At 52.0% G+C, this 18736-nt stretch overlaps 2 protein-coding genes across 2 annotated transcripts; one reads left to right on the forward strand and one right to left on the reverse strand.

Moving 5' to 3' along the window:
- The first annotated feature begins 1075 nt into the window (after nt 1–1075).
- Nucleotides 1076–6388, forward strand: LOC103181451 (taste receptor type 1 member 1). Its single transcript, XM_042343786.1, has 6 exons — nt 1076–1251; nt 2257–2605; nt 2991–3713; nt 3860–4072; nt 4559–4679; nt 5457–6388. Exons 1-6 carry the CDS (start codon nt 1076–1078, stop codon nt 6386–6388), a joined length of 2514 nt encoding a protein of 837 aa, XP_042199720.1.
- Nucleotides 6389–7958: 1570 nt separating this feature from the next.
- errfi1a (ERBB receptor feedback inhibitor 1a) lies at nt 7959–10834 on the reverse strand. The gene is made up of 3 exons (XM_007897866.2): nt 10726–10834; nt 10168–10256; nt 7959–9928 (listed from the first exon to the last, which is right to left on the reverse strand). The coding sequence occupies exons 1-3, from the start codon at nt 10824–10826 to the stop codon at nt 8829–8831; spliced, it is 1290 nt and encodes a 429-aa protein (XP_007896057.2). The 5' UTR covers nt 10827–10834; the 3' UTR covers nt 7959–8828.
- Between the last annotated feature and the right edge of the window lie 7902 nt (nt 10835–18736).

The following is an 18736-nucleotide window of genomic DNA, read 5'->3' on the forward strand; positions in this document are numbered from 1 at the left end:
GCAACTTCGAAACATCTCAAAGCTATTCACAGAATATACTGTAAAGTGAAGTGACTGTACATTTTGAGGGCAAAACATGGCAGCCAATTGCGCACAGCAGTGTCCCACAAACAGTCATGGATTAAGTGACCAATTTTTTTTTGAAGAAATTATTACACCTGGAAAAGCAATCCGCCGATCGACTTAACAACCGGGTTCCAACTTACTGCTGGGTAAATACAGGTGTGTGGAGTAAGGAAACTTGCCCAATGTTTCACCCTGCCAGGAATCAAACCCAGGTCTAACCACTGAGCTACAGGACTCCAGGATTCCTCAAAGTGCTTCACAGGATTTACTGAAAACTGTATTGTGTACGTGCAGCCATTCTGCACAAAGCCAAGAAGTGAATGACCAATTTTATCTAGGGGCTCGTTGGCCAGAAAACTCTCTGAACAACAACTTACACTTACACAGCGCTTTTCACGTCAGGAGGACGTCCCAAGGCACTGGATAGTAAAGGGTTTGTACCCAAGCAAGGAGAGCAAAGGGGATGGGAGGATGACTGTGCTGGTAGATCTTGAGACAGGATTTGAAGGAGGTGAGGGAGGAAATGAGGCAAAGGGACTCAGAGATAGAGGCTGAAGGCCCAACCATGGGGTGTGCCATGGGATCTTCAACATTCACCTGTTTATGCAAACACAGCACCTGTGACAATGCAGCACTTCCCCACTCCCCCCCACCCTACTGCTCGAGGGGTCACACCAGACTGAGAGTGTAAAATTGTGATTTGGGTGGATTAAACCCATGACCATTTAGCCGTGAGGTGAGAGCGTGACCGCTTGAGCCGAGCGGGTACATACGGCTGTTCAGATCTGTTTCACTGCCGTGTTACAGCTGCGGCACCTCCGTGTCTCATTAAACAAACAGTACAAGAGTATTAAACAAACTCTTTAATACAAATTAATGCAAAGTCCCATCCAGCAGCATCAGCCATCCCACCACCTCCTTTTCTTAAACCTACTGCGAGTCGGTGCGCGGCACAAGTCAGTCTGCTCTCCCCTGTCACCGTGAGCGTTGCCTTCAAGCCTCCGAGGTCATGTGGCTCCTGCTGGCCGTTGTGCTGTGCCTTGTGGCACAAGCCGCAAACACCAGCAACATTGCAGCAGCGTTCAGCTTGCCGGGAGATTACGTGATCGGTGGCTTGTTCCCGATCCATTATGCCCAGCCTAACGGTGTGAACCAATCCGAGCCCATCACTCCAGACTGTCAGAGGTCAGTAACACACTTTATGCCTTTTTTTAAACACTGTACCGATCAATAACATTTACCTGATCAGCGCAAGGTGTCCATCAAATAATTTGGTCGCTCAATCCACGACTCTGTGGGACACTGCTGTGTGCAATTGTCTGCCGCGTTGCGCTCACAAAATACACGGTCACTGCACTTTAAAGTGTATTCTGTGAAGTGCTTTGAGACGTCTCAATGATGTGATAAGGTGCTATATCAAATGCAAGAATTACTATTATTAACTAACGGCAGTTACCACAGACCCAGCTGAGCCAGGCAATGGGTGAGCTGAGGTTGTGCTGCTCTGTGTATCAAGGGGGCAGCGGGGCGTGAGGGCAGGATATTGCTAATCCTGGACTGTCTGAAAGTTGTGACCAGCGGTGAAGCCTGTGTTTATTCGGCAGGTGAAGGGTTACTGGTTGAGGCTTCCTGCCGCGGTTGGCAGCCAGGGTTTGCATGACCAGAGATGACTCCCTCCCGGCCACAGGCCTAGTATTTGCATTCCTGGAGCAGATTTTCCTAATGTTTGCATTGGCCGAATCCGGCTCCTCACCACAACCTCATGTCACCATCCACTCCCCAGGTGCCGGGGTCAGTGAGCAGCCACGGGGTGGGGGGAGGAGTGGGGCAGTGAGCGGCCAGCCCGGGGGGGAGGCGGGGGTCAATGATTACCAAGGATAGAGTCTTGAGGGACACCGCACGAGGCTGTTTGTGAAGACAAAGTGGAGAGAGTGTGAGAAGTGGGATCTGAACCAGTCAAGGACAGGACCACGAAAGTTGAGATGAGAGGATATTTTTTGCCCACAAAATATACAGTCAATTCACTTTACAGTGTATTCTGTGAAGCGCTTTGAGACCTTCTCGAAGACGTGATAAGGCGCTGTATCAAATGCAAGGATTATTATTATTATAGAGGAGAGGTGGTGGAGGAGGATAGATTGGTCAACAGTGTCAAAGCAAGTTGTTGTTGTTGTTAAATGTGTTTCTCAGGTTCCCGTTTTACATGAACATGTATGTGAATAGTCAGGCCATGCGCTTCGCTGTGGAGGAGATCAACAGTGACCGCCGGCTTCTGCCGGGGGTGCGGCTGGGCTACAACATTGCTGACACCTGCTTCCAGTCCGTGGACGTGCAGACCACACTCCACTTCCTGTCCGCCCGCCACCTGCCATCTCCCGGCATCCCGACCCCAGCTACCAACACTGATTACCAGCCTGGAGTGCCCATCTCTTCTAACTACACCAGCTACCAGCCCAATGTGATCGCCATCATCGGCCCCGCCTCTACCACCATCACCGTCACCATCGCACGCTTCCTTGGCTACTTCCTTGTTCCTCTGGTACATTCCCTCACCCTTCACACCCTCCATCACACTCTCCCCTCCTCCCTCACACACTCCCCTCCTCCCTCACACACTCTGTCACGACTGCTCTCCGAAAGAGTTTTCCACAGTTATTAAAATAAACTGGCTGCCAAATTAAGGCTGAATTTAAGAATTTTGCACATTTCTGCTCCAGTCTTATGGGGGATGTTTCCCTGGGCGGCTTCTAGTATCTTGTTTGAAGTGGTCAACTTGTGTGTGTATATGTGGGCGGGTGGGGAAGTGATGTGTGTGGGGGAGGGGGGAACCAAAGCCAAGGCCAGCCTAAAGTTCGGGATTCCGGGAGCTTTGCCATAACGACAACACTGAGTGGGATTCTCCTGCCGCCTCCTCCTCCCCACAGATCAGCTACGCAGCCTCCGGAGAGGTGCTGGGAAACAGGATCCGCTTCCCCTCGTTTTTCCGAACCATCCCGAACGACATCAAGCAGGCGGAAGCCATGGCGCTCCTGATCCAGGAATTTGGCTGGAATTGGATTGCGGCTGTGGGGAGCGACAATGAGTACGGCCGGCAAGGGATCAACAAGGTGGTGGAGCTGGTGACGGGCGCAGGCACGTGTGTGGCGTATCAGGCTATCATCCCCTCTTCCCGCCCTGAGCTGGTGCACATGCTCAATGAGATCTCCGCCAGCGTCAATGTCACCGTGCTCTTCTCTAGTCGGCTGGCTACCGAGCGGCTGTTCCGGGTCCTCACTGAGCTCAACGTGACAGGGAAGGTGTGGATCATCAGCGAGACGGTAGCTCTGTCCGAGGACATCGCCCGTATCCCGGGCGTGGCGGCCGTCGGCACCGTCCTCGGCATCGCCATCAAGGAGGGCCACATGGAGGGTTTCCGGGAATTCCTGGCCAAAGGCGCTGCCTCCGAGCCCAGGGGAAGCTGTGATCAGGAATGCCGGCGGCTCCTGGCTCCGGCTGGACGGAGCGCCGAGTCACCAGAATACCATGTGGACACGCGTGTCTCGTACAACGTGTACGTGGCTGTATACGCCATGGCTCACGCTTTACATCAGCTGCTCCAGTGCGAGCAGGACCGGTGCTACCATCCACGCGCCGTCTACCCCTGGCAGGTACGTGCTCACACCTCCCCTCATGCTCGCCCTCGCTCCATCTCCCCCCACCCCCGCATCCCACCGCCCACATTTGTCTCCCCCAGGAGCCCTCATCTTGTCTCCCATCCCGTCTCTCTGAAGTTGTATCTGCTCCTGTGTTCTAGTTGCTCAGCAGTTTGAAGAAGGTCAGATTCCTGCTGTCCAATGAGACGTTTTACTTTGACGAGACGGGCGACGGGCCGAGTGGCTTTGACATTGTGACGTGGCAGAGCCAGGGCCATGGCATCCACTTCCAGACCATAGGCTCCTACCTGCCGCTGACCCATCAGCTGGACATCGACCGATCCTTGATCCACTGGCCTCACAACTCCACCTACGTGAGTCCTGCTGGCCCGACTTCAGGCCAGAGGCCATTCCTAAACAACAACAAACTACACTTACACATCTCAAGGCACTGGACAGCCAGGGATTTGGACCTGAGCTGGGGGTTGGGATCAGGGGGGAGGAGGAGGAAAGGTGTAGGGGTGTAGGAGGGAGACTGAAGGCACGGTCGAAGAGGAGCGTCTTGAGACATGCCTTGAAGGAGGCAAGGGAAGGAGCGAGGTGAAGGGACTGTGGAACGGAGTTCCAAAAGGTGGGGGCAGAGAGGCTGCAGGCCTGACCACCGATGGTGGCGCGGGCCAGGTGCGGGACATGGAGCAAGCCAGAGCCCGCTGAGCGGTTGTGCTTAACTGCCCATTGCAGCTCTCGCTGACAACAGGCTCCGGTGGGTGAAACGGAGGGGCATTTCAGGGGGAATGGGGGTTTGGGTGCTCGGAACTTCAGGATTGGGGCCATGAACTGACTGCTGCCCATCTCGCCAGGTGCCCGTGTCTCATTGCTCAGAGTCGTGTGGGCCGGGGCAGAGGAGGATTCCTCGCGGATTTCACAGCTGCTGCTTTGACTGTGAAGATTGTCCAGCAGGAACATTCCGGAACCAGAGCGGTCAGTGTTCTGTATCCTATTGAGCTTTATCCTGTGACCATGTTTTTTTGTCGGCGGGTGTGTGACTCAGTGGAAACCCATTAGCCTGTTTGAGTATCTGAACCAGACCACGGACTAGACGGAATCTCTCTGAGGAGGACGCAGTCTGCTCACCTACTCCGAGAGAGTATTAAGTGCAGGTTGGCAAGAGCCAAGGCTTGGGATCCCAGAGTGTGAGTTAAGAGTCACTAATGGAGTTTAATCAGGAAAAAATACATAGCTTGCCCATGAAGAGCACTGTCTGGCAAGCTGACAGCTGCTTGTCTAGCGAGGACTACCCTACCTGCCAGGGCTTTGGCTTGCAGGGTTAACAGGAGTTGAGTGGGAGGATTCAATGAGCCAGGCTGAGCTACTATCAGCAGTGTCCTAGAATACTGTGGACCTGCCTGGCTCAGGAACCGGATAAGGACCTACACAGATGATGGACCTGATGCTGATATTGTGTTGTATGCGCATCACCGTGCAGACAGCTCAGCTCCGAGGAGACCCTGCTTATTCCCCACCCCCCCTTCCCCCAAGGAGGAATCACTAGTTGGTTAACTGCACCTGATTTGAGCCTCACTAGTTGGATGGCAGGTACCCTGTGGGCAGTGTAGCTCAGCATGTAATGTGTGAGAGCATTGCCACTATCTCCCTGTCCACAGCTCACTACACATTGATGGTTGCACCAGTTGGAGGTGCAGAGCTAGAATTGAGGTAGAATGCGCCCCCTGGCTGACGCTGCCGTTACCATTACAGATCCCTATGAGTGTGCGGCCTGCCCGTGGTGGCAGTGGTCTCCGGCGCAGAGCGAGCGGTGCCTGGATCGAGCTGTCCAGTACCTATCCTGGCAAAACCCACTAACTGTCCTCCTGCTGCTGGCAGCAAACAGCGGCCTGGCGCTCACTGTGACCATCAGCGTGGTCTTCGCCTGGCAACTGGACAGCCCCGTGGTCAAGTCAGCCGGAGGCAGGATGTGCTTCGCTATGCTGGCCTCCATGCTCTGCGGCTTCTCCTGCGTCTACCTGTTTATCGGCAAGCCCAGCACCACACTGTGCCGCGTCCAACACCCCATTTTTGCCATCAGCTTCTCCCTCTGCCTGTCCTGCATCCTCGTCCGCTCCTTCCAAATAGTTTCCATATTCAAAATGGCGTCCAGCTTGCCTCGGGCCTACAAGTTTTGGCTGCGCTACAGCGGTCCCGGCCTGTTCGTGGTGCTCAGCACTGCCCTGCAGCTCACCATGTGTGTGGCCTGGCTGGTCGCCGAGCCCCCCAGCCCCAGGACACTGCTCACAGGCAGCATAATCGCGCTGGACTGCAGCACGGGCAATGTGGCCGGCCTGGCTCTCAGCTTCCTCTACATTGTCCTCCTGACTGGAGCCTGCTTCCTGTTGGCCTACATCGGCCGGGACCTGCCTGAGAACTACAATGAGGCCAAATTCATTGCCTTCAGCATGACTTTGTGCTTCGTCTATTACATCCTATACATGGCTTCCTTGGTCACCCCCACACAGCAGGTCTACACCTCGTCTATACGCACCTTCCTCACCATTAACAGTGCCGCTAGCGTGGCCTTGGGCTACTTCCTGCCCAAATGCTACATTATCCTGTTCCAGCCCCAGCTCAACACTGCTGCCCACTTCCAGTCCTGCCTTCAGGACTACACCAAGAAACAAAGCGAGGGTCAGTGAGACCCCCCCCCCCACACCCAACGAGGGTCACTGAGATCCTCTTCCCCCCTCCCCAAAATCCCACCCAGTGCTCTGTAACGATCTGCCTTGTTTTATGTGTGTAGCTGTGCCATGTGGCCAGGTCAACAAGACAATAAATAAACCAACAACTGAGCCTCTCATCCATTCCTTCAAAATCTTTGTGAAATTTTGCTGACTTATTGTCACTGACGCCACCCACACCCTCCGCCTCAGCCACTAGATGGCCTTACAGCACCAGCACAGGCATCGCCCACCGGAGAGGAGGTTCTCTTCCAGATAAACACTGATGTTAACAATTTGGGGTCTGAGAAGCCAGGTTTTACCCCCTTCCCTCCTCTCCCCTCAACCCAGGGGCTCTAAGGTCCATCATTGTCCCACTGCTGTCCTGGCTGAGGTCAATACAACAACAACAGCTTAGATTTATACAGTGTCTCCACGCAGGTCTTGCAGAGTTTAACAGTGGTGGCGCTTGATGCCGAGCCACTGAGAAGAGAAAGGTGATCACAAGCACAGTCGAAGAGGAAGGTCTTCAGGCGTGATCTGAAGATGGGGAAGGGGATTAAGGCCGAGAGTTCTATGGTTTGGGGTCATCGTGGCTGAAAGCACGGCCGCCGATTGTGGAGTGGCGGCAACAACAGACATGCAGGAGGCTGGATCCAGCCGAGCGGAGGCAACGGGTGTTCAGTGGGGAGGAAGTGTCTCCGAGAGGTCAGGAGGTGGCAGGACACGAGGGCATTTGCTCAACAACTCAGCCAGAGCAGGCATTGAAGGCATCACCCTCCTGTGTGCCGCAGAGCCCATCCCTGCCCAGCCTGACTCCGAGTGGGAGGCTGGGTTATCAGCAGTTTATCACCCGGGTGCCCTGTGCAAGAGGCGTTCTGGGGAGTCATCACACTCCAATTGGCAATAAAGAAGCATTACTTCATACAAGTCAAAGGTCCTGTGTACACAGAGCACAACAGATAAGTGAGCGAATGTTTGTCCCAGTTTCCTCATCGATTGTGGAGTATTTACTGCTGTCGGGTTTGCACCTTGGTTTTATTTCTGAGAAACGCTGACAGCCAAAGCAGCTGTCCTTCCCCCCACCGCCCTCGGTCACTCTTTTTCCTGTATTATATTCTTCAGTTGCGGCACACACTCAATGTCGGTGAGTTTCTAGACTTCCTGGCCCCTTTGATCAATATTCAGCTCATTCCTTGAGCCTACTTGCCTCAGCCCTCAGCATTCCCTTCCCTTGCTCAACTCCCCCTCCCCTTGCTCAACTCCCCCTCCCCTTGCTCAACTCCCCCTCCCCTTGCTCAACTCCCCCTCCCCTTGCTCAACTCCCACCGCACCCCTCTCCAATGCACCCTCCCTCTTATCTTGAACCCACAACCTTCAGAGGCGAGAGTGCTACTGCTGCACCCGGCTGACAGATGGGAATAAAGTGTCATTGAAACAGTGAGGGAAAAAATACTCCCCATCCCCACAAACACATACAGCCATAGCCCCCCACATACACTAACATACACACACAAACACACAAAAGTAAAGCTCACACAGCTCCAGGTGAAGTTTAAATAATATAATTACAGATTTTCCAGTAACATTGCACACACTGGGTGTGGAATAGGGGGCCTGTGACTGACCACAACCCTCGTCACAAGCTCCAACCTCCCTCACCTTCGGGGGTGGGGGTGGGGAGAAGAACTGAAGCAGGAATTCTGGCTGATTTCTCCCCCTCCTGGGACACGCAAGTGTGACAGTTACAGGGGGACAGAAAGAGGCAGTGAATTACACTGCCCCCCCCCCACCATCCCCACCTCACTGACGTTCACTGGTTTACAAATTACTCCTCCGAACAGGGACAAACAGAAATAACAATAATAATAATAATAATCCTTGCATTTGACATCTCAAAGCGCTTCACATAATATACCGTAAAGTGTAGTGACTGTATATTTTGTGGACCAAATAGCAAGAGCTGGCCTTCATTGAGCTTCCCTGAGCTGGTCCGAACTAAATACACACAAACTCACTGGTTTATACAAAGTCTGATAATAATAATAATTCTAATAATAAAAATAACAAAACAAATTGCTTCCTCCCAACAAGAGGCTCAAGTCCAACATCGAAGGAATCAACGTTTGTCATAAAATGTCATCTGAGTGATGTTATGTTGACGTCGACCCCCATCCGAGCTGCAAGTGATCCCCATGACACACACCACTGGAGAAAGGATGGGGGTCGCTGGAGGAGCCACAACATGTCCTAGGGGCCTCTCCATCCCCCTTCCAAATGGTCCATCGTCTCTGTCTTCACTCCGCCTCCCGGTAAAGTGCAATCATTGGAACAGCCGGTGACGCTGACCGATCCGCCGGACTCTGGAGAAAACCGATCTCGCCAGAGAAACCGCCTTCTGCTGCCTATGGTGGTGGGGCTAGGGAAAGGCGGCGCGGGCGAGGGAGCAAAGTCCGGTGGCCTCAGTCCCGCCACTCGGCGCTGCCTTGCTGCTCTCCGCGGCACAGCTGTCCAGCTCGAGTGCGGCAGCGAAGGCTCCGTCTGCAATAGGGTCGTCGGCGACGAAGAACCTGTGGAAGCGGTGCAGGTAGGACGGCTGCTCGGGCAGCAGGTAGTAGTGTGTGTTGCTGACTCGCCGTCCCGCCTCGATGATGGGGAGGATACAGGGCACGTGGGGGACCACCGGGTGCCCATCGCTGTTCTGTCGCTGCAGCACTTTCCTGCTGACGTACTTGGGGTCGGGGGCGAAGCTGCGAGTGGGGGGCATGACCCCATTCAGGTAGGCAGGAAGGGTCTTGGGGCTGGGGGTCCGGGAGTTGGCACTTGGCACTGGCTCCCGCGGCGGAACCTTGGGGGGCCGCTCCTCCTCACTGTAGGAGCCGGTCACCTCGGCCGACCAACGCCGGTGGTCCGATTTGACCAGCCGCGGGGGGATTGGTACACGGGGAGGCACCTCCGGCTTCCCCTCGCCCCTGCCTGGCGAACAGCGTCGCCCGGACACATTCACCGGCACCGGCTTGTGGAAGGCTCCAGCCGGACCCGAATGCGATCGCTGTAGCCGCCGGTTCCGTCTCTGCCGCTCGCCCCCGGCTCTGTGCTCCGTCTCGCCCTGCTCCGGAATAGGGGGGCTGTACTGCCCCCGGACCCCCACACCACACTCAGAGTAGGCGTGGTTGGTTTTGCCGGCGCCTCGGAGGCTCCTCTGGCCGGCAGATACGGGTCGGAACTCCAACAGGTTCTGGGTCTCGGAGCTGGTGATTGATTCCACCTCACTGTCCACCTCGTCAGAGGACTCGTAGCCGGGCCAGGGTAGGGGGGGCAGTGGCCGGGAGCCCCGCTCGACCGGGGTGAGGGGGGGAGACAGGGGGCAGCCAGTCAGGGACAGCGCGCGGAGCGGGGGCAAGACCGGTGTTGAGCCCAAGATCGGTGATGAAGGCATTATCAGCCGCGACGGCGGCTTTATCACTGACGTTCTCAGGCAGCAACTCTCGCTTAGGTCCCAGTCCTCAGCTTCCTGTCCTGGGAAGAGAATTACAGAAACCAGAATCAGAAGCTGAATCTCACGCTCACACTTGCCCACGTCGCACACTTGCCCACGTCGCACACTTGCCCACGTCGCCGACGCACCTGCATACTCGCCCTAGCACAGCACGCACGCACGCACACACACACAAACACACATACCCGCACACTGGTCCAAGCACATACACGCTTGCGTTTAGTTGCCCCGCGCACCCTCGTGCTCGCACACTACTCACCGTGCTGTGCCAGAGGTGCGATGTACGGCTGATGATGGGGCTCGGCTCCCAGGCCACACGTCACTGAGGAACTGTCTCCAAAATATATGCTGCAAATCAGAGGCCAAATGGTCAGCGCCACATCGGCAAAGTTCTAACACCCACCCAGAGTCGCTCCGCCTTGCCCCCTCCCTTCCCACCATTAAAGATGATCTAAAGACCTTTACTTTGGGCCACAGTCTCTTCTCTGGAGCCAAATTGCTGACAATGGGAGACCAGAAATGTTGTCCCCGGGGGTGCAAAGCGGTGCCCTCGTCGCGGGGAAGAGGAGCTGTGCCAGGAGGTGGGGGGGGGGGGGGCGGGGGTGAAATTGGAGAGTTACTCCCCCTTCAGCCACTACGCCCCGAAACTCTGGAACTCTCCCTCTTAATCCTTCCCCCACCTTCAAATCCTGCTCAATTCATTTTGATCGTGTTCACGGTCACCTCCCCCATCTAGTTGTCAGACTCCGCCACTGTGAGGCGCTCTGGGACTCTACCCCGCGTGAGGGGCGCTATTTGAATACAAGTTGTTACTCACGTTTCCATGGGGCTGGGGGGATTCCAGTACGGCTTGCTGCCGATGACCTCGTGTATGAAGCAGTTACTGAGCGGGAAATGGATCTCCTGCGCTGTCGACATGACGCTTCTCTGGGAGACGATGGGAACCTCGTGGCTCAGCACGTTCCCACCATTACTGTATCACAGGGAGAGAGAGAGAGAGAGAGACCATTAATCATGCGTCATCCTCTCCCTCCCACACCGGCAACCGAGCCCCACCTCCCACACCCCAGCAACCGTAACCCCTCCGGCAACTGAGCCATCCCCACCCCAAGCAATGAAGCCTCATTTGTCTACAAAACACACCGTTCACTATATTTTACAGCAAATTGTGAAAGGTCCTGTACCAAACCCAAAAATTACTATCGAATACAATAATAATATAAGGAGCTGGATTGAGCCACTATGGGGCAGTATATAGTTGGGTGGGGGGGCAGAGGAGAAGCTGTGGGGGGAGATGGATGGGAATGGGTGGGGGTAGGCCTCACTCACAGCAACATCTCAGCTGTTGAGGAACATCGGCAGCTTCCGGTAACCAGTGAGTAACCGAGAAGAGCAGTTGTGAATCACACACGGGCTGGAATGTGCTGGGACGGGGGAGGGGAACAGGTCTCCGCACGGCTGACAGTGAGTAACAGCAGCTTTGGCTCCTGCACCGTGTGTGTATACGTGCCCTGCCACTGCACACAGTGTGGGTGTGTGTATACGTGCCCTGCCACTGCACACAGTGTGGGTGTGTGTATACGTACCCAGCCACTGCAGTGTGTGTGTTCAGTACCTCGGGATGTCCTCCTGACGTGAAAGGCATTATACTAATGTAATTTGTTGTTGTTCCATGTCTCCTGCACGCAGCTATGTGCACACGTGTGCCTGGTCGTTGTACACAGCTACGTGTATGCACATGCACAGTCCCTGTACACCTCTGTGTGTATACATACGCGGCTCCTGCAAACAGACATGTATACACGTGCACAGCCTCAACAAATCTCAGCCACTCTGCCTGACGGCAGCTGTGTGCAGTGGGTGTGTACGTGGATACACACAGTTGTGTCAAGAGCTGTACACAAGTATTCATACACAGCTGTGTACATGTGTGCACTACCCCAGCACATAGCTGTGTATACGTGTGCACAGTCACTGCACACAGCTGTGCGCAGGTTTCAGTAAATCTCAGCCACTCTCTGCCTAAAGCCAGTCAGTCAGTAATACCCGCACTAAACAAACAGCTTCACCCGGTAATTAATGAGAAAGCAGAATAAATGCAGCAAACATCCTGGCATTTGATGCAGCGCCTTATCGCGTCTCCGAGACGTCTCAAAGCGCTTCACACGATATACTGTAAAGTGAATTGACTGTCGATTTTGTGGGCGAAAACATCTTGAGCATTAAACCTGAATCTGGTGCTAAAGCAATGGTGTTTTTTTTTGGGGGGGTTGAAAAATCATTTGCTGATTACTTGGGAGGGGGTGTGGGGGTGTGGGGTGAGGGGGGAGTTGTCGTTTGGTTTTAAAAAAAAGTTTTGGTTTAAATTGGGGGGAAACAAAAAGTTTGAGAAAGTTTGGGAACCGCAATTAAACGCTCCACTGCGCTGCCAACAGAACACGGTGGGGTTCGCGGCGAAGTACAGGTACACACTCAAACCAGAAAACAGAGAGGGGGGAGAGAGAGAGATAGAAGGAGAAAGAGAGGAAGAGGAGAGAAAGAGAGAGAGGGAGAGAGAACCCCCACAGTGCCCACAAACTGCAGTCGGAGCTGCGGAACAAAGAGGTGAGACAACAGCGCAGCGCAGCCAAATGGGCAGCGTTACACAGTCACTTACTTACCCACTGGTGAGAAGGATTATTATTATTATTATTATTATTCACACGGCAGTCATTCTCCTCTCTCCCAGACTGAATCCAGTCCCTCTGTCTGTGTCTCTGTTTGACTGCGCGTCTCTGGTGTCGGTGTCTCTGTGTCTCTCTCTCTATTTGGTTTAAATGTCTCTGTGTTGCAACTCTCTCCGCAGTTTTGCTTAATAAGCGGCTGAGGGTTGAGCTCTCTCCGCCCACACACCACCCCTCAGAGTGACAGCGGCTTAAACAGGCAACACACTGCCTCCCACTCACAGCTCACCGTGTGTTTCCTTCCTCCCCCCAACCTCACACACATACACACAAACACATACATACATACACACATACATACACACATACATACACACACACAAACACATACACACACACACACACAAACACACAAACACACACACACAAACACATACACACACACAAACACATACACACACACAAACACATACACACATACACACACACATATACACACACACATACATACACACAAACATACAAACACACATACACACACACACACAAACATACACACATGCACATATACACACACATACACACACACAAACATACACACACAAACATACACACACACAAACATATACACACACACATACACACAAACAAACACACATACACACACACAAACATACACACACACTTATATACATATACACACACGCACACACACTTACATACATATACATACATACACATACATACACACACTTACATACATGTATACACTCACACTTACATACATATACATACACACACACACACTTACATACATACATGCACACACACATATACTGCCAACACATACCGCCAGCAGCCTCAGGGCGAGTAAGGAATATGTTAACAACTCACTTACAGCAGTAACCTGGCACTTTCCATTCTCGATTCACCGTCCACATATCCAATGGTGGGGCCCACAACAAACCTGCCCACAGCAGTCACCCAAGGACAAAACACTTCTCTCTCACTCTCTCGTTCTCTCTCACTGTGCAAATGCAGCAACTTCATTTTATACCGTAAATAATAATAATAATAAAAATCCTTGCTTTTGACCCAGCGCCTTATCCCGTCTTCGAGACGTCTCGACTCTCGACCCTCTCGACTCTCTTCCCCCTCCTCGCTCCCTCCCTTCCCTCCCCTCACCCTGACCATTTCCCCCCTCCTTGCTCCCTCCCTTCCCTCACCCTGACCATTTCCCCCCTGCTCGGGTCATGACCCAACTGTGCAGCGCCTTGGGACGTCCTCCTGACGTGAAAGGCGCTTTATAAATGGAATCTTGTTGTTGTTGTTGTTGTCTCAACGCGCTTCACAGTGTATACTGTAAAGTGAATTGACTGTATATTTTGCGGGCGAAACGCGGCAGCCAATTGCACACAGCAGCGTCCACACAAACAGCCAGGCGCGAATTGGCTAATTTTATTTGAGGGATTGTTGCCAAGGACACAGGGAGAGAGAAACTCCCTTCTCTTCTTCAATAGTGCCATGGGATCTTTAATGTCCACCTGAACACACAGATGGGACCTCAGTAAAGCTTAAGAATTGTTATGGTCTGGAATGGACTGGGTGGTGGAAGCAGATTTGATAATAGCTTTCAATTGGATTGGTACTTGCAAAGGAAAAATGTGCAGGGCAACGGGGTAAGAGCAAGGGAGTGGGACTAGTTGGTAGCTCTTTTGAAGAGCCGGCAGAAGCCGGCACGATGAGCTGAATGGCCTCCTTCTGTGCTGTGACATTCTATGATTCTAAGCTTTCCACAGAGGAAATGAATCATTGCCTGATGATATTGCCTAAGAGACTGTGTGTGTGTGTTTGTGTGCGCGTAGACATGCATGTGTGCATGATTAACGGGAACTAAACACTGCAATGAAAGAAAAAAATCTTACATTTTTATGGCTTTTCGTCAGGCTGGGACGTGGCTGTGTGTTTCACAGGGAGCTGCTGTTGAGCATAGTGATTGTAAGTGCTTCACAGAATATAACTGTATTATATTGTGAATTGACTGTATATTTTGTGGGCAAAATGCGGTAGCCAATTGCATACAGCAGTGTCCCACAAACAGTCATGCATTGAGTGACCAAATTATTATTTGGTAATATATTTGATACAGCACCTTATCACATCATCGAGACGTCTCAAACCGCTTTGCAGAATATACTGAAAAGTGGATTAACTGTACACTTTGTGGGTGACTAGGTGGAATTTCAGGCCTCCTTAGGGCATTTGAAGCTCAATCTCTTCCCAGTGCGGTAACAAGACCCCAGGGGGCATGGGTGTAAGAATAGGTTATGGGTCCACATCTGAAATCTAAAATGTTGCTTCCCCGAACCATCTCCGTCTTCGCCTCTTCGTGTTCTCTCTCTCTCTCTCTCTGCCCGGCGAGGTATGTGAGTGATGTGGCTACATCGAAATGGGGGGAGAGAGAGAGAGAACACAGTTGTTCCCCTGCCAATGGGACGCCAAGTGAGATGTGATATTGACTTGACAAATCGCGGCCCCTTTAAATCACATCACCGCAGTGATGCCAGCTCCCACTGTTGCAGATCAGAGGCCAGACATAGTAAATTGTCAGGGAATTTGTAAATTGTCAAATAGTTTATCCATGGATCAGGAATTCCGTGGATGTAAATGGGAAGTGACTGACCGGCCTGGAATTGTACACAGCGGGAGTCAAAGTGTGAGTGTGATGAGTGGAATGCTGCCTTTGGCTCAGAGCAGCTCAATGTAATCAATGGAAAGTCAAAGGGGCCTCATACCTATAATGTATGATACCCTGACACAGAGCCCCCTATCATAGTGCCACAGGAGTGGGTAGGAACTCGGTTTCAGGTGATTCAATGTGGGGAAGTGTGAGGTCATCCACTATGAATCCAAAAAACAGAAAAACATAGGAAAACAGAATATTTTCTAAATGGTGAGAAACTAAGAACTGTGGAAGAGCAAAGGGATTTAGGTCTCCATGCACACAAATCACTAAAAACAAGCTCACAGGTACAAAACATTATCAAAAAGGCTAATGGGATGCTGGCCTATATCTCAAGGGGGCTGGGATATAAAGGAGAGAAAATGATGCTTCAACTATATAGATCCTTGATCAGACTCCATCTGGAAGCCGCGTTCAGTTTTGGGCACCACACCTCAGGAAGGATATATTGGCTCTGGAGGGGGAGCAACGCAGATTCACCAGAATGATACCAGGGCTCAAAGGGTTAAATTACGAGAACAGGTTGCATAAACTTGTTCTCTATTCCTTTGAGTTTTGAAGGTTGAGGGGTGATCTGATTGAGGTTTTTTGGATAATAAAGGGATTCGATAGGGTAGCTACAGAGAAACTATTTCCTCTGGTGGCGGAATCCTGAACAGGAGGCATTTTTTCACCCAAAGGGCAGTGGAGTGCTCTCTTCCAAAAGGCTGTAGATACTGGATCCATTCACATTTTCAAGGCTGAGGTGGGTAGATATTTGTTTGGTCAGGATAACAAGGGATTCAAGGCAAGGGTGATTGGAGTCGAGGGGCTGAATGGCCTCCTCATGTTTCTATCATTGGTGCATCGCTTTGTGGAGGTAGCAATCCCTCCAAACAAAAAATGTGGTCACTCGGTCCACGTCTGCTTGTGGGACACTTGCTGTGCGTAATTGGCTGTGATAAGGCGCTATATCAAATGCAAGGATTATTATTATTATTGTGGAAATTAACAGCTCTGAAGAAGGCCATTTGGCTCATTGGGTCTGTGTCGGGTCCTTCAGAGCAATTTCAGTCCCATTTCTTGGTCGTTTCCCCACCGCCCTCCCTGTAGTTTACTCCTTTTTACGTATTAATCGAGTCCCCTTTTGAGAGCAATTAGTGTTGCAACACTCCAGCAGAGCCCCCCCATCCCCCCACTGTAGTCGGTTGGAGTTTCCATCCCCCTCTCCCAATGTCCCAATTCTTAATAATAATAATAATCTTTGGATTTGATAAAGCGCCTTATCATGTCTTTGAGACACCAGCATACACCATAAACAACAACAACAGCACGTTAAATTTGTATAGCGCCTGTCACATTAGGAATTGACTGTAAAGTGAATTGACCGTGTATTTTGTGGGCAAAACATGGCTAAACATGGCTAATCCTGGCACATGTCATATCCACATGTCTCCGAGAGCTGGCGATGACCAGATCACGTGTGGGACACGGTCAGGGCCTCGCGCGTGGAGGGCACTATATAAATCCAAGTTGTTGTAAGTTGTTGTTGTCCCTCACAACAAAAGTTGAATGGAAGCAAGTCAGAGCAACCGGCAAAACTAGTTCAGGTGGTGAGAGGGAGGAGGGTCCGGGCTGGAGGCAGAATCACAAATAGAAGGGAAAAAGGCAGTGAGAAAAGGGGACGGAAAACCACTTCTTTGTTAAGAACTTCAGCAAAACAGCTTCACATGAACTCAGCCCATTCACATAGACGCTACACAGACCCATTCACACAGACACTACACAGACCCATTCACACAGACACTACACAGACCCATTCACACAGACACTACACAGACCCATTCACACAGACACTACACAGACCCATTCACACATTAGTCCCATTCACACTTACACTTCACAGCCCCATTCACACAGACACAACACAGTCCCATTCACACATACACAAAACAGTCCCATTCACACATCAGTCCCATTAACACAGACCCTACACAGCCCCATTCTACAGACACTATACAGTCCCATTCCATTCACACATACTACACAGCCCCATTCACAGACACTACACAGCCCCATTCACACATACACTACACAGCCTCATTCACACACACTACACAGCCTCATCCCATTCACACATATATTACACAGTCCCATTCACACAGACACTACACAGCCTGATTCACACATACATTACACAGCCCCTTTCACACAGACACTACACAGCCCCATTCACACAGATATTACACAGCCCCAATCACACATACACTATCCCATTCACTCATATACTACACCATTCCATTCACACATATACTATATAGCCCCATTCATACATACACTACGCAGCCCCATTCACACATACACTATCCCATTCACTCATACACTACACCGTCCCATTCACACATACACTACACCATTCCATTCACACATATACTATACAGCCCCATTCTCACATCAGTCCCATTTATACATATACAACAACAACAACAACACACCAATAAGATTCCATTTATTGAGCGCCTTTCACGTCGGGAGGACATCCCAAGGCGCTGTACAGTTGGGTCAGGACCCGAGCATTGGGGCGAAATGGTCAGGGTGAGGGGAGGGAAGGGAGGGAGCGAGGAGGGGGTAGAGAGTCGAGAGGGGAGCTGAAGGCTCGGTCAAAGAGAAAGGGCTTGAGACCGGCCTTGAAGGAGGAAAGGGAGGAAGCGGCGAAGGCACTGGGGGATAGAGTTCCAGAGCCTCGGGGCTGAGAGGCTGAAGGCCCGGCCACCGATGGTAGGGCGGTTGGGGCGGGGGATGTGGAGCAGACCGGAGGCAGAGGAACGGAGGGTATGGGCAGGTAAGTAGGGGGATAGCAGGTCGGAGAGGTAGGAGGGAGCGAGGCCGTGAATGGCCTTGTAGGTGAGGGTGAGGATCTTGAATTCGATCCTCTGGGGGATGGGGAGCCAGTGGAGGCGAGCGAGGGTGGGAGTGATGTGGTCACGAAGCCTGGTGCGGGACAGTACACGAGCTGCAGAGTTCTGAGTATACTACACAGCCCCATTCACACATGTGATACATGACACTGGTGATGATCTGATAGAGACTGAGAGATCAGGGCTGTATCTGTGACACTGTTGGAACTGTTCAGCCCAACCTGCTTGACAATGACCTCGGGATCGAGTTGTCCCAACAACACAGTAAACTCATGTGAGTGTTTGTGTGGCAATAAACAGGGGATGAGTGGAGATGTTTAATTAAATCTGGGCTGTACTGAGGCACATGTGAGCTGATTCCTGCGGCTGGCCGGCTGTGTGTGGGTGACAGGTGGGAAGCTATAACTGGAAGCCAGTTACTCACCCCGATGACTGTGCTGTGAATAACACCCTCTGCCAGCTGGCAGCTAACCTAATACTTCCTATTTACCTTCTTCTTTCATTACCAGAGGAAGCAGGGCCCCC

The sequence above is a fragment of the Callorhinchus milii genome, unplaced genomic scaffold, assembly GCF_018977255.1.
Source record: "Callorhinchus milii isolate IMCB2004 unplaced genomic scaffold, IMCB_Cmil_1.0 Scaffold24, whole genome shotgun sequence".
Classification (NCBI taxonomy): Eukaryota; Metazoa; Chordata; class Chondrichthyes; order Chimaeriformes; family Callorhinchidae; genus Callorhinchus; species Callorhinchus milii.